Genomic DNA, 25,320 nt, shown 5'->3' with positions numbered 1-25,320 from the left:
ACACTAGCACTTTGTTAGAAGAAAGCTACAGCCTGAAACTTGATGGATGACCTCCAACTGGATGGCTGCCAAATGATCTCATCTACACATTATATAACATAATTTCTATAATATGATATTTCAAAAGAGAGAAAGACAGAGGGACACTTAGTGAGAGCGAGAGTGGGAACAAAAAAAATCAGCATTACCGGCCCAGTGCGGTCCTCCATGTTGCAACAATCAGATGTTTATCAGGCTGTCTTCTGCACATCTTGTGAGGGTGTGTCATGACCTCTGGCATTAGATTAGTCTGTGTGCGTGTTACCAAGATCCCCCACAAAATGAACATGAGCCCCCGTACCTTACTGTAAATCCAGCGTGTGTATACATTGCCGTGGTTTATGTTAATAAGCCTGCGCTGCTCTGTGTTTACGCTCACACGTACTTCATGCCTTTTCCTCTGTGTATGCACACTGTGCATGTGTGCGTGTGTGTGAGCAAAATGTGCTCGCCTGTGGACTCCTCAGAGGTTCACAAGTCAGCAGGAGAGGCTCTGCGTCACCAACACAATCAGCAGAGAGTCTTTATCAGGACCAGAGTTTCCACCATTAACTGGCCCAAGTGTCTCGGGACAGGAACACACTGTGGAGCTGCAGTAATAGTCCAATTGCATGCAAGACACACAAGAATCCAACTTGGCATGCAATGTAAAATTATTCTAAAGTAGGAAAAGCACGTGGCAAATTGCAGCGGTGCCTTGAGATAGGAATGGCCTGAATTACGAGCATTGCAAAAATAGAGCTGTCATGTTGGACAACTTTTTGGCTCACATCACAAGCAACACTTTGTCAGATACTGTAGTATCCGTCCGTCCGTCCGTCCGTCTGTCCATCCGTCCGTCCCTCCATCCGTCCGTCCGTCCATCCATCCATCCATCCATCCATCCATCCATTTTCCGAACGACTTATTCCTCAGTTCTTCTTCTTCTTCTTCTTCTTCTTCTTCTTCTTCTTCTTCTTAAAAAAAAAAAGACTTCAAGATGGGTTTTGGCACTTAATGAATTATTGTGTTGTGTCAACTTAAACATAAAAAAAGAGAATTCCACATGTATTTTAAACAACCACATAGCATTGCCTTCATCAAGTCAGTTTGGCTTAATGTTAACAAATGCAAAACGCCATAGATGATAAACCAATAGCGTTCGTGTGGAGGTGTTGTAACCCGGTAAGCAACATGCTAAATAAAATTTATTTACAATCATAAAATTATATTATTGTCATTTTTCACCAAATATTTAAAAATAAAACTATGGTATAGTACCGGTAATAAAAACACATACATTTATTAAAAAATGCATAGAAATTAATATATATTTTTTTACATTTAACAGAATATTACTATAATAATTTAACATTTGTTCAAAAATATTACTAATATTTACTGTTTACAGTCTCTTAATGTTTTAGTCATTTTACTTTGTTAAAATTGGGTAGATGAAGTAGGCGGTAGGACGGCTGGAAACAGATGAGGAACACATGTTGACTCGGGGCCCAAGAAAAGAAAAACAAACTAAATATAATTAAGATCTTTATTCATGGAAAGTTTGAAAGAATAATACACAAGGGCATCAGCAACTTTCCAGTCTCAAAAGTGCAGCGTTTGCACTGACAGCTTGTTACAGAATACACCTGAATGACCAAGGATTTAGTATGGACATTTTACAATAAGGTGAATATAATCATAAATCTTGCCATTGAAACTCATTTACTGTAAGTGTTACAGTGAATGTCACCATGTCTTCAGCCGAGGGTGATGATAATGGACTTGTACACTTCCCTGTAGGCGTTCCGGAGCAGAACGTACGGGAAACAACTCTCCAGCATGTCTTGGCTCAAAAACGCAGACTCCTCCACAATCTAAATAATACAGTAGATGGATCACAGGTTAGGACGTCAGCTAGGATTAGCCTAATTTCCAAAACGCTGTATTGTTTGGTTCAGTTCAGTTTGCTTTTTTTTTTGTTCTCCTTTCATGCATTTTGAATGGCAAAAGCCATAGATGGAACAAATTGTACTATACTGAGAGGACATTTACACATGCTAGCACCTCATGATACAACACTGTATGATTGCAAGTTCTTTTACAGTTCGGTTGAAAGTACCTTAAAGTGATTCTTGAGTAAAAGCACTGTACAAATATCCTTACAAGAAAAAATAACTGGGAGAACTTAGTCATATTGTGGAATATTACTTGAGTAAAAGTATGAAAGGATCTGACATTAGCTGTTTTAAAGTAATTTTGGATGTTAAATGCATCGTACTTCAAGTAAAAGTATTCAACCAAAAGAGGATAGGTTCTCCCCCCCAAAAAATCAGCACATTTACAAATGCCGAACTGCAAATATATAGTGGTTCACTCCACATTTGTTTTTGTACAAAAGACTACAATATTTCAATCTTCAATTTGGTACTGGTACAGGTACTACTGTATTTTATTTATTTATTTATTTATTTATTTATTTATTTATTTATTTATATTTAAAAAAATAGGCATAGTATTGGATTATGGTACAGTATTTATTTTATTATTTATTTTTATTATTATACTATAATAGACACCACAGTCAAAATAGAATATTTTGCCATAAATATATGCTATATATTTTGCCAATTTTGAAGCATTGATGCATTTTTGGCATAAAATTAAGGGAAGAAATATTTATGGCATGTAATGTCATAAAATTATATTTGAGTCACTAAATGAAAAATACTTTCAAATGCAATATGAAAGCTGAATTTTGCTATCTTTGTTAGCAACATAATCAGAAACCTGGAGTAAAAACGTTATATTTTGCCATTAAAATGCTGTAAATTTTAAAGCAGGAAATCAATTAAATAGTCATTAATTACATATAATTTGAGCCGTTTGTGGATATTTTCTCAATCAGAGTTGAAGCCCAATCAGAAGGCGAAGTTACACTTCAATTTTCTCGCAGAATTAGTGTTCCAAACTATGCCACAAAGCATTTAGCATCGGCTTCATGAGTTTACCATGTGCAGGAGCAGGTAGATGGATTCTCTGTTTTTGCTCTCCACATTTTGTCCCAGCTGAAGCAGGGCAGAGGACGCCAACTGTATGTGTGAAGGCAAATGAAATATTCATTCAATGAAACATTCATTCAAGCAACAAAAGTTGTTAATTTGCCAATTGATTTTCAACGATTCAACTCAGTACTAATTTTTAACAAATTTTCTTCAAAGTATAAAAATGGCTAATTTTCAAGATCAAATGGTGACACTGACATGCTATTTCTCGCCTTTTGCATGGATCTGTTACTTAACAGTACCAGAGGTTATTGAAGGGCTTTTCAAAGCAAGATTACTGTTGCTTTTGAACGATAGGGTGCAAGATCACAAAACAGTTTTAAGGTCATATGGGAGCATTTTATACAATATCACCTTTCTTTTTAAATAGACTTATCAGGAGTGTTTGTAATGTTGTTGAGGCAAGAGTGTGAAGTAAGATTTAGCCCCCCCGGTCATCATTATACTGGTTGCAATTTTACTGATTTTCCACCCGGATAATTTATGATTGGTTCCAACAGCTAACTCGATTTCATGTAGAAATTAAAAAAAAGAAAAAACCTGGTCTGGACTAGTTTTCTGGAGCACTGACCAGGAGAAACTCTTTCAGATGCTGCTCGATGTTCTTGTTCTGTACTGTCAACATGGCGGCAGCCACATGGTTGATGGCCAGCGCCAAACAGTGGATGTTGTTGTTGTGGCCTGATGGAAACAAGAGTGCAATGAATAACCCTCACAAAAGTGAGTGTGTGGCAGTGTACAGTCCCCTCCAAAAGTATTGGAAAAGCAAGGTCAGTTCCTTTGTTTATGGAAGGTTTTTGGGTTTCAGATCAAAAGATGAATATGAGACAAAAGTTCAAACTGTATGAAATAAAGTGTGACTGTGAGAGTGTTTGTGTGTGTTTAAGAGCGAGTACGTGACGTACAGTAAACGGAAGCCAAAAAAGGATGTTTTTTGCGGTCCGTCAATTAGCGCTATACTCCATTAACGATCCGTTAAGTTGAAGAGGAAGCATACTGGCACATTTCCTGCCAACTTGATCACTTTTGGAACTCGCCAATGGAAAACGGAGGCAAAGTAAATAACACGGCGCACTTTGATAGCGCCATTAACGCGGGCTCTGTGGCAAATAGTTTCATCACAGTCATCACACGCCAAAAGCAGTGACTGCATCGTTGCATGTCAGTAAACAAAAAGTCTCAACACAAAACACATGTTTCTCATTAGGCACAGATATACTTGAGAGTGGAAAGTATGACACGCATGCTGTTCTCAGGGTGCGCTGCTTTGTTTACACACATACTCCAAGACACAATATTAGGTACACTGATGCGGGTGTTTTTAATATTGTGTTGGAGTCAGTGACCCAATGGAGCTAAATGTTTACTTTTTTGAAGTGCGGAGAAAGTCTTAATATTCTTTCTTATGTATCAAAATAAACTACAACGATTTTTTTTAATGAAATGTTCATTTCTAAGTTGGGATGTAACGATATTCAAACATCACGATACGATAAATATCACAATATGAACCCCGCAATACGATAATTATCACAATAGTATGGGGAGGTTGTGTGTATATATATTAGGGCTGTCAAAGTTAAAGCGTTAATGGATTAATTAATCACAGAAAATTGTCGCATTTGCGATATTGTATAAAAGCAAAAAAAAAAAAACTCACATTGGGAATTATTTATTTGTTTATGTATTTATTTATTACGAATGATTATTTTTTATATATATTGAGTCTATGGAGTTCACAATGTTGTGTTTGACTGAAGCTGGCCAAAAGTATTTTATTTATTTTTTTGGACAAATGTTGAAAGATATTTGCTGGTATGACTGATTTATAGGAGTGGTAAACCGCTGCAGTGTATGTCCAAAACATTCCTAATTGTGTGAAGGCTGGAGTTAAAATTAAACTGCACTAAAAATAAAAAAATAAAATAAAATAAAAAAATAAATAACCACCAGAGGATATGCTGCTTTAAATATTGTGACATGACGACAACGATATTGTGGCAGTAGCATTATCGCGATATCGCGACACTGCCGTTATTGTTGCATCCCTATTTCTTAGTTGAAATAAATTGTAAGTTTCCCCTTCCTATAGAGCTAAATAACAAAACTCTACCTTGGCTATCACTCTTCTACTACCTTTAACATGGTGGTTTATGTCATCAGCTATCAAGGATTTGATCCCTGACTGAACTGTGATTATGCAGGTGAACCTATGGAACGCATTTGTTCATGATGACTGATGAATGTCGGGTTGAGGGCTATGTGAGCACTTGATCTTGTCAAAGTATTGCCATTGAACGTAACAAATGCGTACCTCCATGCTCTCGGGTGTAGCAGGAGTTGGGGTCCAGGGCCAAGCCCGGCAGGGACACGGCGATGAAGACCAGCAGCAAACACGACAGCTTGTACTCCTCGTCCATGGACGTGTTATCTATATATATATTTTTTGTTTCTAAAGTTAAAACAAATTTGTGGCCTCATTACTATCACATATATTTTTTTTCAGTTACCTGTATGCATGTTTCTGATAGCGGAGACGAGTGCTGGGTCCACGTCGCAGCTCATTCCCGTAGCAGAGGCCAATTCGAACACGCTAAGTGTCACCTGGAAATACGTTAATAGAGTGAAGTGTGGTATGGGTGCAACTCGTGGTTAAAGAATAATACAGCTGACTTGTATTTGTATTTAAAGGGATTACACCAATTGTCATTGCACTTTCGCATTGCAAATTTGAAGGATAATTGATTGCTTTGAATTCATTTGGACAGAATGTATACTGATAAAGGCTACTTTTGTTACTATCCCATGGAGGTTTCAGAGAAAGTGGGCGTGCGTTTAGTCCGCAGAGATGGGTCCGCACCTTATAACGTCAAAGAGTGCCAAGAAGCTCGTTTTCTCAGGTTGGAAGGGGCTGGTGCTTGGAGAGCAGAATGACGTAGAATTTCTCATAGAGGGGCGAATGGAGGAAAACAGTACTTCGGTCATGTTTTTGGAGAGGAATTAGCATTTTAACAAGGCTAAAATCTCCTAAAAGTTGATTTTTCATGTTGCTGTCCCTTTAATTTTGTAGAATTGAACACTCTCCTCTTACTGGTGACAAAAGTGTACACGGAAAAGAAGATTTAACGTATGTTAACGAGGTTCACTATTTGCAAGTTGACAGGGTTGTTCAAAATTAAGTTGAATTTTTTTTTTTAGGAGAAAAAAAAAGTTGCCAAATTCCAAGATTAGTCAATTCGAACAGGTTACACATGATTATGGCATTTTAATTTGTCGATGTGCACATTACACATGTTCATCTCGTAATTGGAACCGGACTGAGACCACTCAATTTCTCACAAGAACCTAGACAAGGAGAAACAAACGAGTTTGATTAATGCAAACTTAGGGCTGAACATTGATGTTGCCCTCCTTGCACTGATGTGGTCTCTCTCACGGCGGGAGGAGGGTGGTGGGACGTGGCAGGGCGGGCGGGGGTCTGCTGACGTCTTTGGGGTTATCCTGGTCTGAGCTGTGGCACGGCTGTCGTGCCTCACTCAGGGGCCAGACGTAAGCAAAAAGAGGGGGCCGCCGGCCTTGGCGTGTCATGTGCACATCAGAGTGCTCCACCGGGAGATAAGGAATTTAATTTGGTCGGCGGGCACACATTTGTTGTTCCCACTCTGTAACGTCCACGCTTTCCTCTCATTTAAACACATACAGGTACACACATACTGTACTTTTTAAACCTTTATTTGAAAAATTCACCGTAGTCTCTCGTGTAAATAAAGAGCGATACATGTCAATACATCGTACATATGTTCCACTAGGAACAGTTTCCATGAGGTAACTAATATGAGAAGCAGTGTTGGTACCTTGATGTCCGTTTCAGGTGAGACGCAGTCCTTCAGGCATTCGATAGGCCCCATCAGGAAAGGGCAATGTTTCTGCATCACCTGTATTGCATTGCGTGATATATTCAGAGCCAAATGTTAGTGAAATAAAATTTCCTTTTTTTTTTGGTTGAAATAATCTAATAAATTGATGTATTTTAATATGGTATGGTAATACATATTACAATATGGTAATACAAAAATCAATAAAATAAGTTTTTGAATATTGTCAAATAGGTTAAAAAATTAAATTTCAGAAATAATAGAAATTACAGTAAAATAAATTACTTCACATTAAAGCAAGAATATAAAATACAATTACTGTAATGTATTCAATGCTAAGTAAAAATATACAATAAAATTCACAAAAAACAATTTATAGCATCACAAGCAAATGTTGGCTCTTCCTCAAGTACTGTAGATATACTATTGTATCTATCAAATAAAACAATATAATTAAATTTTGAATTTTTTAAAAGTACATACAATTGTGTTATTTTATTTAACAAATTAAACTATAAAATAAAGTACGTTTTAAAATTATATATACCGGTAATACAATAAAATTTAGTAATTTGAAAAATAATGTATACAAATGTATTAAATACCAAATACTAATACAATTTTAAAAAATCACATTTATTTTTTACAACAGCAGAAGCAAAAGTGGGGTCTTCCCCAAAATAATGTACTAGCTACTCTTCCATGAATATTATATGTACTATAAAATAAAAGAAATGATCTTATTTAACAAATATTAAATGAAATACTTTCCTCTCATAACAAAGCAACACATTTGCTTGAATATTTAGCTGTACAATATTTAGCTGTACTCCCCCTGACTGGCGATGCATTTTAAACATCTTGTGAAGCGTCGTCACCTCTTTGAGGCAGTCCTGTGCCATGGATCTGAAGGACAGGATCACCCCGACAATGGTCATCCTCTTCAGCAGATTCTCTCCCCCTGGTGGTATTGCAACACACCTTGGTAAACTTGCTTTTTGTAAAAGAATATACCATGTGATCAGATAATAATGTCTTGAGAATTTGCGAAGCAGCATGTGACTCATTTCTTAAGGTTATCCTCGTACGCTCAGTTCCAAGTAAATAACTGTACTGTATGCTTGTGGCCATGAGGTATTTAGTACATGTGCAGTACCAGTGCCGAAATTTTGGATGAGATTGTTCTGGAAGAGCCCCACAAACTAACTAAACAAACTAAACCAAAAAGGAACTATGAGCCCACTTTGAGTTGGTGTCACTATGGCATCTCCCAATGCTATTGTCACACCAAATTGCTCACCTGTCAGCCTCCTCTTGAGATTGGCCCTCTCCTCTGCCTTATCAAAGTTGTTCCTCATCTGCACCAGGACGTCCATGTTCTCCACCACCAGTTTCTAATCATTGTAGTAACAACATGGATTACCATTGTCATTAATATGTGGCACACAAAAGATATTGTCGTAATTAAAATAAATGTAAAAATACTACCATTACTACTACTGCTAATAATAATATACTTGCAGTCCAAAAAAAATGTAATGCTGTTTGCTATTCTATTTTTATTGTTATTATTATAGATTCCATTCATAAATATAAAAAAATTTATGCAAATTATTTGGTATATTAGGGAGACTTGCACTATAATAAATACATTTTAAAAATTATAATCTTCTTTATCATCAACATGCTCATCACCGTTGTTGTTTATTATTATGATGATGATGATGATGATGATGATGATGATTATAGATATATTAATTTCAATTTTTAATTTAAATTTGATGTATTTTTCTTTTAATGAATGAAATGAAAATTTTTAATTGAATTGAACATTATTATTATTACATAATTATTAAATTTGCAGTTCAGAATGATTGAATTATATTATGCACGACCTGTTTAATTCTTCACATTTATTTTAATTATATTATTAATCGATGACATCAGCGGTATGTGTTACTGTGACTCCATTTCGGTACCTTGATCTCGCTGACTTGCGACGTGACGTGCCACATGAGGTTCTCGCTCAGGAACTTGAGGCCGTACGGGCCCAGCAGCTCGGCCAGCGCTCGCAGCTCTGTTTACGACATCATCTTGGTATGACATTCACATCTCGACCCACCACCAATATAGATATTTGAAAGAAGGACGTGTCGTGTGTGTGTGTGTTTAACATTGGAGGAGGTAGTTCATGGACTGAGTGCCAATGAGTCACTCAAGGTAGGTGCATACTGTAAGCACTGAAATATACACATAATGAGGGGGAGTCTGTTTCATGTGTGTGGCTGTTTGTGCCTCGGGATGTAGGTGTGTGTGTGTGATGGTTAATAGAGAGGTCATCCACTCCTGCAAGGCAGCTTGAAGGGGTTCGGCAATAGTTGAGTGGGAGGTAGCATATAATCATAATGGATTAGTAGGTGGTTACTTAACGGGTAAACAGCTCTAAGTCTTTATATGCAAAACTGACTTTTTAATAATCCCCCCCATTTTCCTCACCATTATCTGTTTAACGGGTTTTGTGCGTGTTGAAATTTGTTTACGATGTGTTTACATTTTAAATACAGTATGGAGGGGATGAAGATGCTAGTAGATGCTAGCGAGGTTTGAAAAAACTACATATAACACTTACTAAATTGGCAACCCAGCGTAGACACTCACGCCGTCGTAACACTAGCGCCACCCTCTGTCATCATGGTAACATAATCCGGACTCTGCATTTGCAAGCTGTAACTCTTTAACCTTTGTGTATTTTGACCGAAGCACGTTAAAGATAGCTTTTTTTCAAATTGTGAAAAAAATAAATAAAGTTAAGGAATGAAAAAATATGATCATGACCGATGGTGGTTTACCATCATTTTCACTTTCTTTGTAACCATGACAACATGCAGGTCATTTATCCAAGTATTGAGTGTTAATCAACATACACCATAGGCTAACCTGATATGTCGGAGAACTCTTCTGCTCGGAAGGCGGGATCGTTGTCGGATATTTGATTGACAAAACACTGCATGGTTGGACAGTGGACAACTAGCGCGTTGCTGGCCAAACGTAGCAGACTTTCCAGGTACCTGCGGTGTGTGCAGTCCAACATGAACAACAATTAACTCAACTCAACTCAACTTTATTTATAAAGCGCTTTAAGAACTGGCATTGCTGTATACAAAGTGCTGTACATAAACATAAGTTTTGTAGTAAACAAGAACAAAGCAAACATTTTGAAGTGTGAATAGTTTTGTTTTTGTTTTGTTTTTAAGTAAATAAATATATTTCACATCAGTAAATAAATAAGAAGTAGTGAATAAATACATAAATAAGTAGATTAAACATCAAACTCATACACACCACAAAACACCAAGAATAAGTCTCATGGTGCACCAAAAGCCAAAGAATACAGATGTGTTTTAAAAGAGGATAATGAGGGGGATTGCCTAATATTTAGTGGAAGGTCGTTCCAAAAGGAGGGACCAGCAACAGCAAAGGCTCGATCTCCTCTAAGCCTTCGCTTAGCCCTCGGTACCTCCAATTGAGTCTGGTCTGCTGACCTGTGGCACCTGGCAGGTGTGTAGGGGTGCAAGAGCTTGGCTAGTTATTTTCATATTGTCTTAATTTTTCAACAAAAGAAAAGTAAAAATATTTGGAGCTGTCAGAGGAACTAAAAACTCTATAGATTTGATTACAATAGTTAAATATTACTCAAAAAGTCACAATTTCCAAAAAATAATACGAGAAAAAGAATAAAATGGCAATGTTACTAGAATTTTTTTTTCCATTTTGATAATTTAATAAATCATGAATAGCGAGAAAGAAGATGAAACAATACAAGAAGGAATTTGACGTATTATGGTAAATCTTAATTTTCCATGAATAATGTAAAGAAAAACGAAAAAAAAATCTAATTAAAATATTATGAGAATGACCAGACAAATGTTGTACTTTTTATTAGCACATTCACTGCCATAGACGTCAAAGATTAATTTTTACTGTGCTGGCAGTAAATGAGTTAGGTAAAATTATAATATTACGTGAATATTTGCATTATTACAATCCGAGGTTCCACATCAACATTATTATTATTATTAGAAGAAGAAGAAAAAAAAATCACAATAGTTATCCACTTACAAAAGGTGGTAACTAATAGAAATAAGTGTAACTACAGTGTTAGTTGAGATTAATCAGCTGTGCTTTAATGGCCACGTTTGTACGTACCAGTTGGTGTAGAGGTTGGTGAGCGTGGGCGCCCCTCGCGAGTCGAGTGGCTGCGTCTGCTGCAGCAGGACATTCTTCAGCAGCCGCGCCACGTCCACGTTGATGTAGTTGGGGAGGGTCTGCAGGGTGGCGGCGTACGCCATCACACCCGCCAGGAGCTCCGTTGGCCGGGCGATCTCTTGGGTGCCCTGGTTGTAATTGGCCATTCTCACGATGATCCTGGACAAAAATGTTCAACCCATGTGACTGAGCACCAGGGAGTGGGAGCAGAAAATGTCTGAAACGGGTTGTGGTGGCATTCATGCGATGTGACCTAAGAAGACGTTTTACAAAAGAATTCTTAAACTATGACAATTGCAGGTCTATTTTTTTCCACATTTTTGAGGGAAAAAAATGCTTTTGTTTTACTTCTAAAAGCATAATTTGAGAAAAATAAGTATTATATTTTTAACTAAGGAAAACAAATAGCATTTTTTATTAAGGAGTTACAGGAAAAAAATCTTACAAAATTATAAATTGTAAAGTCGTTTTTTAAAATTATTAATTAATAATTTTCAAATAACTAAAAAAAATCTGATAAAATTAGGATACAACTAGTTTCTCAAAATATATATATATTTTTTAAAATAAATACTATTCTTTCTAGATTTTCACTTTATTTTTTATTTATTTATTTATTTTACTCTTCACTGTAATCCTGCAACTTTCTCTCCTTGACTGGCCTAGATTGAGTTGTTTATTTATTTATTTATTTTAGCTAGAGGTGCAAATCACAGTGAGCGTTGTGTTACTCGAGGGTGCTAATTTTAGGGTGACGGGGGAGATAATTATCAGCTCAAAGGAGGGAGATTAAGCAGCCGCACATGAAAAACATTAGGTTGCCCTGGTGCCAGGCCCTAATCTAAATACCATTTAGCGCTGGAATGACGGAGAGCAAAGCAGTGACTTGACTGATTACCTCCAAGTGGCTGCGTGCAGATAGTTAAACAGGACACACATAAAATCCCATTCAAAATCACTAAGGGACACTTCAGTAAACCTCAGAGCTCACGTCAACACTCCCCTTTCCCGCTCGCCTTACTCAGAGAGGCGTGCCTCCAGATGAGAAGAGAGGAACTCATTGGGATTGACGATGTGCTCGCAGACCAGCATTTCGCTGCACAGGTTGTAGGAGGAGCAGATCTCGGTCAACATCAGATGCATCTTGTCCATGCTAGGGAAGACAGACAGTGAAAGAGAGAGGATGCAAGTGTTTTAGACAAATACTTTGTTGATGAGGAAGTGCCACATGAAGGTAACAAATGTGCTGGAGCAATGGAAAAGGAGGCGTATCAAAAGAACATTAGTAATTAAATTGGGACAAGGAAATGTCATAATAAGTAGACATTAATTAAAAGTAATTCGTGTGGTAAAAGGGAGCTAGTGAAGAAAAAAAGCTGACTTAGTTGTTACGGTGCGGTCCCTTCTTAGGCTTTCCGCTCCTGGTTTTTCCTTCTGGACTTCTCCTTTCTTGGGCACGGCTTTTTTTTGCTTCCTGTAGCGAGCTGCACTGATAGCTTCAGAAAAGTGTTTGGGCAGCAACTAGAGGGGGAAAGAATTAATCATACACTGAGTGCATATATAGCCTATTATTACACAATATGTGTCCTGGACTTAAACCTGGTCATTGAGGTTGCACTGCTCAGCACATATCTCCAACATGATAGTGCTGGTCTGTTTGGCAATCTGCTCCAGGAAGGTCGCACACATGCGTAGACTCCTTTTCTCTATCGCCTCCTCCTGGACAAACAAAAAACACATTATACTTTAAATATTATGTGCTGTATTTGAGTTGGTCTGTTTGATTGGTTGCAGCTGAGGAAGTGAATGAACACTGACCTCTTCAGGGCACAGAGGGTGTCCACAGCGGTGGAAATTGGAGCAGACAGAAGGGAAGGCCATGAGGTATCTCTTCATAGAGATCTCATCGCTGCTCTGGCAAAACATCTTCTCAAACACTCGTGGGTAGAAACTATTCAACGGATTAATGCTCAAAGTCAGATTAGAAAAGCAAACGACTGATTTAAAAAGCAGAAAATACGGACCAGAGAATTGACACGTCCGAGGTTTCCTGCAGGAGTTCTTCTGTAGCGTCCACCATCTTTGTGTGGAACTGGATCATGTTCATCACCTTAGCCAAGACCGGGTAGTCCTTGATTGGAAGAGGGGCCTTGTTCACGCTGGTGTAAGCCTATGACAGGAAGAACGCAAAGACACTTGATCATGCTGCTTTGATGGCATCATGTTATACTGACAAAAAGTTAGCCATATTTGGACAGTATTTCATATTTGTAAAATGTATTTTGTACTACGTTTATTTTTAAGTCAACATGTTTATTTATTTTATTTTTTATCAAAGTTCACCGATTAAGGTTATAGTACTGTACCTCTAATTTTATGTGACTAGTGTACAGTATGTCTGTATATACCTGCAATCTCAGCCAGTCCAATCTCACAGCCCTGAAATCGAACTCTTCTTTGCTCTCCACTGCAAACACACAAATGAAATGCATGAGAGGTGATGAGATTAGGGCCAGGGACCTTCAAAAGGGGTCTCTCACAGTTTACTGTTCAAGACTGTCACTTGACTGTAATTACCTTGTTTCACCGAGAGCACAGAAAGGGTTGAAACGAAAGAACTCAGCAGAACCGATTCCTCTTCTGGACACACGTGCATGTTCTGTGCGGGACAGGGACGATGGGCACTGTTACAGATGATGCACTGAGTAGAAATGTTATGCTGTGCACGTTCAAGTACCTGTATCGTGTCATTGAGAACCAGAGCGTCAAACTGAGCCAGATACTGGATGTGGTAACGCTGCACTACATAGTGGTGCTTTCTTATAAGTCCTTTCAGTTTCTCCATGTGGAAAAGCAGCTCTGCCATCTGACTTTGAAAAACACAACATAACATTTCATTTTGAACACATCTCTACAAATCAAATTGTTTGGTAGTGGTGTTTGTTGAGCTTTGGAGTTACCTACTTGTCAGTATAGTCCTCGGGTGTTTTTATTTTGGGCATGTTTTCAGAGTGTCGTACGAGCCACTGGACCTCATCACGGGAGAAGGACAGAGCCATGAAGACAAACAGAGCCTTGAGGGATTTCATTCAACACAGAATATTAGGATACAGTATAATGTAGGTTTCTGAAATTTCCATCACATGTAAAGACTGGACAATTCTATGCTTCCAATTTTGTGGGAACAGTATGGCAAAAATAAAATAAAAAAATTTAAAAAAAAAAACCTTTTTGTGCTAGCGGGAATGTGTCCTAGCATAACAGCATCTATTCAGCCGTGAAATTACCAACTAGCCAACCAACCATGCAATTATCAACTTCCAACCATGCAATTATCAACTTACATGCTCATCCATCCATCCATCCATCCATCCAGCCAGCCATCCATCCATCCATCCATCCATCCATCCAGCCATCCATCCATCCAGCCATCCATCCATAAACCGGATACGTCTTACCTTTGGTCCCAGCAGTCCTGGTTCATCCTCCAGAACTGTTACCAACTCCTTCAAGGCTCCGCGGAGAAAGTGTCTCCTCTCACGATGCAAGGCTCCACTGTTAATAACATAGTTCTAAGTTAACCTTCCATATATTTTTTTCATAACTGGCACAAAATCAAGTGTCTTATACCTGTTGGCTATGGCATGATCACGACATTCCTTGATGTCTGCAACTCGCTTGCCATACCTGATTGAGAAGTAAACATTTGAAATGATCATATAATTGGGCTCTGTGGGATTCACTATAGGGTGGTGCATGGAGATTACAGCTGTCAAATAATTACATTTTTTAATCAGATTAATCATATTTTAGAATTTTGATTAATCACGATTAATGGCCTAATTAAATATTGCTTTTTTTTAATCAACATTTTTTGCCCAGAAAATTTAAAGAGCACCTGTTATGTGTTAATTTTTTCAACATTCAATGTTATGAGGACGTCTTCAAAATTTTGTATCCACTTTACACGCTCATTCCCCTCTTTTTCTAATCAGTTAATTACTTGCATAATTTAAAATGGGACAAAAATGACCCCATTAGTTTGACATGAACAAATATTGTGAATGTCATATGCAAACATTTATTAAATGCTTTACTTTAATGCATGTAGTTATGTTTATTGCTCAAACACAACCTTATACATTTAAAACGTAACCATCCGCTGTTAGCTAAAGGATCATCTGCTGCTAAATTTAATACAGTAGTGTGATTAATCTATGTTAACACATGATTATTGCGATATTTTTTGTGATTAATTACTTTAACGCTTTAACCTTGACAGTACTATTTGAGATATGACTTTAATTTGTTTCTGACCACATGTGGAACTCTTTCACCACTGAAATGAATGGAAATTCCATTAATTAATTCAAGCACATTTTCTAGCAGCAAATGTTGGAGTTGAATGTACTGTATATCTGCCGGAGGGGAGTTTCCATACCCTTTGATGCTGTCAAAGAGTTCCTCAGAGACTTTGTGTATGCTGAGCAGCTCATCCCTGGTGACGGTGACGTACAGGCCGCTCCGCAGAGCCATTTTCCACAGCTCTTGGGAGGACGGGTTGCTATTCAGGCTGCTGTGGCACAAGAGGAAGCCGACTAGAGGACAAAGAGAGTGGCGTGTTTAAATCCACTATCTCCCAAAATTGTGTTATTATTCACCAAGAGACTGACATTAATTGGAGTTAGTCTTAAGTGGGATGAGCACTTACTGATGATCCAGCGCTCCATTACCTCCAAAGACAGATATTCACATGCCATCTGTAGGATGGGTGGGGTGGGACATCATGCGTATTAACTGCCAACCGTGAAGGATTAAAATAGGCTTCCATGCAATGGAACATGCTTACAAAAGGCAATTAAAAGCCAGAGAGAGAGGGAAGCAATGCCAATTTAGTCCGTCGCGATCAAAATTTGATTTATGACCTCATTCGCTTTGATGTCACCGGTAATATTAATGGGATATTTTATAGATTTCGAAATAAAAGTCTGTCCAAATTGAATATGATAGTCTGCAAGATTAGCTATGCTAAATCACCCCTGGGGCTAAAACACAAAACTACAAGATTTAACCAGAGCGTAGCAATCTACCGCGAGGATCTTTTTAATCTTAAAGCTGCTCTTTGCAACAATTTACCTAAACATATCGGGAACAAACGTGTATCTTGTCTGACTATGGGAGATTTAACTTTTGATTGAAAGATTTTTGACGATTCGATCTTTGACGATTCGATCACGATTCGATTTTCGAATCGAATCGGCAAAAAAATCGAATCAGCAAAAAAAAAAAAAAAAATCGAATCGGCAAAAAAAAATAAAAAAAAATCGAATCGTCAAAAAAAAACAAAAACAAACAAAAAAAAAAAAAAATCGAATCGGCAAAAAAATCAGAATCATCAAAAAAATCGAATCGGCAAAAAACATCGCATCGTCAAAAAAATCGAATCGTCAAAAAATAGAATAGCCAAAAAGCGAATCGGCCCCCAAAAAAATCGAATCGTCGAAAATGGAATCGTCAAAAAAAATAATAAATCGAATCGTCAAAAAATCGAATCGCCAAAAATATCGAATCGTAAAAAAAAAAAAACAAACAAAAAAAAACAAAAAACGAATCGGCAAAAATCGAATCGTCAAAGATCGAATCGTCAAAAATCGAATCGTCAAAGATCGAATCGTCAAAAATCAGTGACAGACTTACAGTGTCACAACAGGCCGGTTCCAACATGGTTGCCGAAGCATTGAGCAGGCTGAGCAGCTGGGCACTCCGCCACTGTTCCACTGGCAAGTTCCGCCGCGGGTAGATCATCCTCAGAGACAGCAGAGCAGTTGTCACCGACTAGAACCACAGACGAGACAATTACGAACCTCCAAATTGTTATGTAGTGAACCCCCCTTCATCGTGGGGGTACATTCCAGACGCACCTGCTTTAGGTATAAAAACAAATGCGAAATATATAGAAAATACTTGGCATTGTAGTAAGTATACAGTGGACAAGGCCAAGCATGCTGCGATTAGTCACGATCTGTGAACAAGTGATACCTCCCCCTTAAAAGGTTTATAATGATCTTTGTCAAAAGTTGGCTGCAAAGAACTAAATGAGGTTCCATAACTCATCTCAAGATTGTTCCTTAGGAACCACAATGTCACAAATCCTCAAATTAATCTACCAAGTTATATAGGACTTTGACCGGAGCACAAAAACTGTGAATGAAACCTTAGTATGAGGGCCAAACTCCTCAGTGAGCTTCTTCCAGGGATGCTCGTACTCCACAATCATTTGGCTGAGCCGCGGGTATGAGGGGTCACTGCGAGGTGCAATGAGGCAAGTGAGATGAAGACCAAGTGGGTTACGCTTATGATAAGATCCTACTGTGAATATCTTGTTGTCTCACCTGCTTCCTTTACTCATCTCATGAGCGCAGTTGAACATACCCACAAAAGCCTTCTTTTCGTCGATACGCGCAAGTGTGACGATAACCGAGGTGTATGTGATGATCAGGTCCAAGTAACTCTTGGTGAAGTCAAAGTTTATGGCCTGTAACACAACATTTCAAGCCATCTGTCAGTCTGAAGCAAAGCAAACACATACTAAAAAAAATGGGCCAGATTCCAGTTAGACAGCAAAGGCCTGATTATCAGATATCTGTAAATATTCAAAATATGCCGGGTTGTCACAACATTACTTTCCTCGATAATAAAAAAAAATTAATAATGATGAAACACAAAATGAAAAAAAAAATCGTACTTACAATATTGAAGAAGCACTGGCTGGCATCTATGGTGTTGAGTAACTCATAGACGTGATCCTGAATCAAACAAATATTGGAAAAGAATGTGATTAAAACCAAACACGGATGCCAACAGAGCAATAACACGCACATCAGTTGTCAGTGACTTCCTGCGCACAACACCAGCCACGCAGATGAATTCGTCACCGAAACAGAAATTGCATGAATTCATCACCAGGATTGAGTTATCATAAGTGCTGACGATGCCTCGACCTCCATCATGCAAATGCTTGCAGGAATGTGACAAAGCGCACCTAAATAAACCCCAAGCAAATTTGAAACTCAACGACAGTATTTTCTGTCTGACTAAACCACTCTATATGCAAATTTAATCTCCCATAAAGATTAGATGAGAAGAAACAGCGAAGGCAATAAAAAAAATATTGGTCTATGGCATTTTAAATATATTTGTGTAATTTGGTGAATTTAATTTACAATTACCCTGAACTCTATGACGTCCAGAAAGGAGTCGTAGTAGCTCGTGGTCGCTTCCGTCACTTCAGACTTTTGACGCTGGATGCTGGTCAGACTTTGCTATGATGAAATAAAATATACAGGTAGAATTTCTTACGAGCAGTATAATATAGTGTCATAATCAGAAAAGACAACAGCAGAATACTTACAACGGTTCCCCGAAAGTCAATGTTAGGGAATTTCTTGTTGATATATTTAATGGCAGGCTCCATCGTCTTGTCTGTTAGGATGGGTGGCCGCAGCTTGACATCTGCACAGATCTGCAACAAAGATGGAAAATTTTGTAATTTAAATAAATTAATTTCATAATTGATTTGTTTCATTATCAAGGAAAATGCTGCTAAAATGTTAAACAGCCTGGAAAAATACAGAAATTTATTTTATCAAACAAATGCAAACATTGATAGCCAAATGTATACGGACTAATGAATACCAAGGAATTCTTGCCAGCTATTCACCCATTCTCTCATTGAATTGACCATTACTGAATTGTTCAGGGTTTTGCCTCTCACCTGAGCAAACTGCAGTTCATACTGAAAGACGAGCTAAAGCTAAAGACTAGCTAGCCTTGAGTTCATGCTGAAAGATTAGCTAGACTAGCCATTAGCTAAGGCTAAAGACTAGCTAATCTTATGATGAAGATTAGCTAAAGACTAGCCATTAGCTAAGGCGAAAGACTAGCTAATCTTATGCTGAAGATTAGCTAAAGACTAGCTAAGGCGAAAGACTAGCTAATCTTTCATCATGAACTGATGAAGCTTTTCTTGTATTTTCCTCAGCTACTCTGGCTTTCTTCCCACACTCCATGAAGCACAACAGTGGACCACCCACGCAAGCAGAGGAAGAACACGCAAACGTCACACAGGAAGGCCTGAGCCAAGATTTAAACTCAAAACCTTTCAAATCTGAGTCAGTCGTGCTATCCATTTTGTCTTTCACCACCAACAATATTAATAACGGCACCATTTTTATGCTGTTTATGAATCCCAGTAATATCTGTTACATGCCACTAGATGACAGCATTGTCCTACAAACTTCTCCTTGTTCCCTCCCATCTCTTCAGACTTCATGGGTGAGCCGTTTTTATTCCGTTTTAGTTTTATTATGCAGTTATGCTTGTGTGGCAGTTGCTTAAATGATTGCCTTCCCAAGCTTTCATAATAGTCATACCTTGAGAATGGAGCAAACTTCACATGATGGAAAAACTTGTTTTGCAATAAGAACAATGATTTTTCATTTGGGCAATGAATATGATGAATAGCAATCATTTCCTCAAAATTCATATCAAATTTTCATGCATACTGTATCTCATTACCTGGCAGACTGGTGGACTAGTGATGGGAACTTCTGCCTCACAGTTCTACTTAATCTCAACTCCGGCCCGCCTGTATGGAATTTACATGTTCTCCCTGTGCTTGCGTGTTTTTTTCGGGGAGTTTTCCCCGGATACCCTAACTTCCTCCCACAATACGAAAGCTTGCATGTTTATTTCACTAAAGACTTAATTGTCCATAGTTGTGAGTGTCAGTGGTTGTTTGTGTGCCCTGCGATTGACTGGCGACCAGTCAACGGGTGTATCCCACATCTCCCGCCTAAAGTCAACTGGGTTAGGATCCACCTCACTGGTGACCCCAATAAGGCCAAGTTTTCTAGAAAATGGACGGCTAGATCTAATTTCTTGGCTATTTTCGAGTTATTTGACAGTTTCAGACTAACTGAACCTGGTGATGACTGACAGCTCAGGCCCACTTCCTGGTTGCACTTCCTCTTTGGTTCAGTGCAGCGGGGGGAAGACAAGTACGCTGAAGGCAACAAGCACTAGATACTTTTAAGTTCACTTGCAATGACTTCAAAACTGTAGTCACACTTTATAAGGTGAAGGTTATTATAAGTCAAGCAGTGATCTATTTTTAGGTACCAGAACTTTATTAAATTTGACTTTATGTACCTTTTAATTCTTTATTTCTACATACTGGTAATCTGTAGTGCAAATTGTCAATATATACTGTACTTTCTTAAATTAGATCATAATTTGATTATTTAGCGTGCATCTCTGAATAGATTGTGAATGTGACTCAAGTTCCTTATTTCTTGTCTTTGGTTTTGACTTTGAGTTTTGCGCTCACCTTCTTGATGTAGTTCATGCGTATCAACACCCCGTTCCCCCTCTCATTCAGGATGGTGAGCTTTTCCGCCAGTTTCTGATGGTTCTCCATGGTCCTCCTCAGCTTCACCGCTTGAGCTTCGGCTACACAGGCCCTCGAAACAAGCGAGTGCACCCGAGGCGTCACCCCCGACAATGGATCACATGGGGCTTGTGGTTGTGGGTGGAGTTTGGACTTGTTGGGGTGAGTTTGCTGCAATCATCCGTTTGATGAAAGGACATGTCGACAAGCAGATGTGAGTAGAAATATTAAAAAAGAAAATGCATTCATGTGCCTTGTTATCAAGTGTAGATTTATTTATTTTAGATTTTATTTTACCGGCCTTTAATAGGATATAAGTCGTATTTTAAAGAATAATTTTTCACCTTTTCCTAAATTCATCACTTATTCTTTATTTTCATATGCATAAATTAGTCGTCTATAGATTGTCTTTTTTTTTTTTAACAACAAAGTCAAAACTATACAAAGGTATTTGTATGTACATGTACTTTTAATAGAGGACATATTCACTTTTCACATTTATGCGTTTTCGTTCTTGGCCGTCATAAAAGTTATTCCAAAACACACACACCCCCACCCCCCCACACACACACAAAAAATAATAATAATAATAAGAATTATTATTATTTTTATTGTTATTTTATTATTATTATTATTATTATTATTATTATTATTATTTGCAATAGTAGCCATTTTTTTTTTCATTTATTTTATTATTTGCAATAGTGGCCATATTCTTGAATTTAGCAAATTTTTACATTTTTATCAACATGTCCATAAAAAGGAAACTTTGAAAAACGTTTTTCTACCACAAGATGGGGTCATTCATCAATTTAAGATGTCTAAAGTGACAGGGACAATTAAATCTCTCTCTCTCTCTCTCTCTCTCTCTCTCTCTCTCTCTCTCTCTCTCTCTCTCTCTCTCTCTCTCTCTCTCTCCCCCCCTTTCCCCTCTTATTTCAAAATATATGAAGTTAACATTTTACTTTGGGTTGTGCAAAAAAAATGATGTGCACTCAGCTCACAATGTGCTATTATTTTTTTCAGTCGCAACACAACCCCTGACCATTTAAAGGAAGAACACTAGTATTCCACTTTTTACACATGCCCTCTAGTGGAGAATTTAATGGCAATGTGAAAGCTTACACATGTGACAACAAACCCCGGTTTCCAAACTGGACATACAATTATGATTATACAGCATTGTGCATCGCCTTAGTTTTAGCAATGCCATAATGATCATATATACTGTACATATAACAATGGCCAATCAGTTGCTGGATGGGCACATGTTGAGCGATAAGTTAACGTCGTTCGGATATCATTCATTATCTGTGTGGTGTGTTGTGCTGGTCATTCCGAGTACACCACACACTTGCTGATTTTTCCCCTCATCATCCCTCTCATCATGCGTGTGGTCTCTCACATTAAAAAAAAAAAAAAAAAAGTGTGTCAGCTCCACGTCAGAGCTGAACTAAATGTAATGTAATTTGTTGCGCTCCCTACTGGCAGAAATGTAACCTTCTGGCACACATTTCCTCAGAATAGTGGTGCCAGGGTCCATTCCTAGTCAACATCTATTTTTACCACATTGGGTTAATTACTGTGACTTGAGTCTCTTGTCACATAAACAAGAAAAAGACCAAAGCTAACTTGACATCCAAATGTTACTTTCCGTTTTCCCGCCAGCACCTCTCTGAGCTTTCTAACAGGTTAAGAGAAGTGCAAATGGAAGAATGGAAAACAGCTCATAGGGATTCGTTGTCTTCATGAGAGTCAACCACAAAGAAGGGGAGAAAAAACCTTAAAAATTTTCTTTATTATTTCCCTTTTGGCAGAAGTTCAGAAATGTTGAGAAGACATGGATGTGTGGAATAAGCAGGAGCAGGGAAAAGTGCCTGGTGAGAAGATCCTCACCTGACCTTATCGTTGTGGGAAAAAGGCTTGCTCCGACAACTTCATGAGCGATTTAAAAAAAAAAAAAAAAAAAGGTCTGATTTTTCGAAAGAAAAAAAAAGACAATTCAAAGACTTTAGAGAAAAGCTTAGGGTGTTACATAAAGTAGTCAGCAGTGTTGCAGTAGGAGGAGGCAGCAGCGACCTAATGTTAATGACAGAGGAAGCGTTTGGCAAATGCTTCCAGCCTCGGCTGCCGTCCACATGTCTGGAGCGTGACGGCAAAGCATATGGGCAGGTCCAATAAATGCAATATAAGCTGACTGGAGACCTGTGCAGACATTTCAGACTTATCAGCAAAAACGTTTTAAATATTTGCTCATATGCAGGATGCTTATTTGATCATTTCCGGTTACACATCATAGTCCTACTGTTGAAATATGAAGAAATACTATAATAATGAGGATAATAAGCAATAATAGTCCGATTATTGCAATTAATTTGTGTAAATTACATATTTCCTTTACAAAATGTATTAACTAACATCAAATAATAGCCATAAATTGTATGTGTAACCTGTCGTAGTTGTTCGCCCAGTTCTATGTTGATGCTCGCTAGCTAGCAGCCACAAGCTAATCTGCTAGTTAATAATTAATTTCATGTTTTCTCACATTTTGTGAGTTACGATTTATAGGATGTTGTATTTTGTCATTGTCTCACGGCTAATTAAAATAAATCAATAAAATGTATGATCGTGACTAGCACTAAACTACACCATTCAAATACAAACTTCATTCTACAAAGTTTACTTATAATCAGGAAGAAACAGCCATTAAACTGTGAATTTAAAAAAATCTGTCAAAGTTCTGCTAGTTATCTTATGCGTAGGATAATGCTAGTTTGCTAGTAGCTGCTAACAATGCGAACAGCAATGCTAGCAGCGATCGACACTGCTTAGGTTTGCCGCAAGCAGTAGACTATTGAAACAAAGGACTCTTGCCATCAAATAATACTAGAATTGTCTCAAACAATTAAATATGAAGACGTTGTCATCTGATTGATTTCTTTTCTGCACTTTGTGACAATTTGAAGCATCCAGTGTGTTTAGAAAGTGAATGAAAATGTGGCCCACCATGACAGTCTAACAGCAACCGCATGTAGTTATGCATTTAAGTAAGTTAAGTAATAGAGCAACTTAAAAGAGATGGCATTCTTCCACGGCAAGTCAGGACACAGTCCACAGAAAGACGATGCAACAGAGGAGAAAATTCACAAACGTGCAAAGAAGAAAACGGGTTATATACTGTACATCATTTGACAGGTCCCGACAACATGTACTGCACAGTGGAATTTATTTTCTGTATCAGAAAACACACATGATCAGATATTTTTAAAACAGATGCTTATCATCTAACAAGAAGATTTGCTATTTGTGCCAAATACATGAATTATTGCTTAAAGGAAGTACTGGTATGACATTCTGTGCGCTTGTCAAACGTGATTTTAGCTTGTTTTCCGTGTTATTTTTTTCAAACAGTGTTTTTAACAATAGCAATTAACTCACTAGATTGTACTCTTTATAAAAAATTTTGTTTTAAATGTTTTTATTTTGCGTTAATGATGATTGCAGTACTTTAAGTTATTTTCGCTGTTGTTTTGTCCAATTCTGCAGACTGGCAGGCAGCGGCAGTATTCAAGCTGGCGTTGAAATGTGTTTACAGTAATTAACATAATTTCACAGCGGTGGTTCTAATGATTTAATGCCGTTAATCCAGAGAGTTTCAAGCCATTTGAAGCAGGAAAATGAATCAAAACCTACAACGTGACAGTGTTGCAGCTCGTGATTAGTCACACGCTGTCATTTTATATTTCACATCACCAGAATGAATGTTTAAGTTGGAATCCAATGTAATCGACCACTATCCTATTAACAGTAAATATTTGTTAAAAAAAAGAAGCAAAAAAAACAAAACTTTGATGCCATTAGTAGCAACTAATGAAATAAAAAACACAATCATATGTCGGGACCGTCATAAACTGATAGCTCCCTGTACTCACTTTTTTTGTGGCCAATACATGATTTGCAAGCACACGCTGGTCCCTGAATAAATATGATGAATGCACGCCGTGTGGCGTTCACTGCCTTGTAAATCCCATTAGTTGGCATGGCTTCACACAGCTGTCAGACCGAGCTCCAGAGGTGAAAATGGAGGTCAGATGGGAGGGGGGAAGTCACGGTGGGGCCTTTTTGAAGGATTCAGTCAGACAGTAATCCTCCGACCTGGCGGCAACTTCAGCCTTGCCAACTGCGTGTTACAAACTCTGTCTAGGGGGAAAAGTGACCTGTAAAGTCTGGTCAATAGAGGAAGTTCAGGCAGGGAAATAACGGCGGGTGTTCAAATGAAGCTGATGGCTGGAACATATTGACGAAATAAGCTGTGAAATGTGCAGGTTTGCTCAGTGACTAACTCCTCACAGATGGCCAAGCCATCAACCCACTCACTCGCTGATTTTTTTTTCTTCCCAAAATACAGAAGAAAATAGTTATTCAATATAGCTAAGTTAGATGTAGTCCGAATGGAGAGAGTCTCTTATTTATCATTCTTATCTACAATGAATCAACAATGGGAAGTATCCCTAAACAGCCAAATATTCCGTCCATTTTCCATCTTTAATGTTTCCCTGTATTCTGAAATCCTGTCAGGGCTCATTTGGGTGGTGAATATCACTTCATTGCACATGACTTTTTTTTTTTTTTTTTCCCCCAACTTTAA

At 37.9% G+C, this 25,320-nt stretch overlaps 2 protein-coding genes across 9 annotated transcripts in view; one reads left to right on the top strand and one right to left on the bottom strand.

The window, feature by feature from the left end:
• col2a1b (collagen, type II, alpha 1b) overlaps positions 1 to 25,320 on the top strand; it is a 101,202-nt gene that overhangs the window by 12,844 nt on the left and 63,038 nt on the right. For 3 of the 6 annotated variants that reach the window (XM_077530759.1, XM_077530763.1, XM_077530761.1), the window contains 2 exons: positions 19,266 to 19,558; positions 20,664 to 20,834. In XM_077530759.1, the coding sequence (XP_077386885.1) occupies positions 20,786 to 20,834 (49 nt within the window). In that variant the 5' untranslated portion in view covers positions 19,266 to 19,558; positions 20,664 to 20,785. Of the gene's footprint in view, positions 1 to 19,265; positions 19,559 to 20,663; positions 20,887 to 25,320 lie in introns of all 6 variants that reach the window. The other 3 variants (XM_077530756.1, XM_077530762.1, XM_077530758.1) reach the window with 3 other exon arrangements.
• Positions 1,554 to 20,766, bottom strand: nckap1l (NCK associated protein 1 like). Of its 3 annotated transcripts, none has more exons than XM_077530764.1 (31): positions 20,613 to 20,766; positions 18,636 to 18,746; positions 18,454 to 18,546; positions 17,974 to 18,030; positions 17,617 to 17,759; positions 17,439 to 17,529; positions 16,922 to 17,059; positions 15,936 to 15,984; positions 15,666 to 15,822; positions 14,855 to 14,911; positions 14,683 to 14,779; positions 14,189 to 14,298; positions 13,962 to 14,094; positions 13,802 to 13,883; positions 13,633 to 13,691; positions 13,249 to 13,394; positions 13,043 to 13,175; positions 12,824 to 12,943; positions 12,606 to 12,745; positions 12,246 to 12,377; positions 11,165 to 11,383; positions 9,896 to 10,026; positions 8,938 to 9,035; positions 8,259 to 8,352; positions 7,837 to 7,919; positions 6,938 to 7,018; positions 5,594 to 5,687; positions 5,398 to 5,514; positions 3,655 to 3,764; positions 3,030 to 3,110; positions 1,554 to 1,895 (listed from the first exon to the last, which is right to left on the bottom strand). In XM_077530764.1, exons 1-31 carry the CDS (start codon positions 20,700 to 20,702, stop codon positions 1,779 to 1,781), a joined length of 3,363 nt encoding a protein of 1,120 aa, XP_077386890.1. In that variant the 5' UTR covers positions 20,703 to 20,766; the 3' UTR covers positions 1,554 to 1,778. The 3 variants fall into 3 exon arrangements, with proteins under 3 accessions (XP_077386890.1, XP_077386891.1, XP_077386892.1); XM_077530765.1 differs by lacking the exon at positions 20,613 to 20,766 and adding an exon at positions 18,999 to 19,615; XM_077530766.1 differs by lacking the exon at positions 20,613 to 20,766 and adding an exon at positions 18,920 to 18,947.

The sequence above is a fragment of the Festucalex cinctus genome, chromosome 8 (assembly GCF_051991245.1).
Source record: "Festucalex cinctus isolate MCC-2025b chromosome 8, RoL_Fcin_1.0, whole genome shotgun sequence".
Classification (NCBI taxonomy): Eukaryota; Metazoa; Chordata; class Actinopteri; order Syngnathiformes; family Syngnathidae; genus Festucalex; species Festucalex cinctus.
The sequence above is the reverse complement of the archived record's forward strand: the minus strand, read 5'-3'. Positions and strand labels throughout refer to the sequence as shown.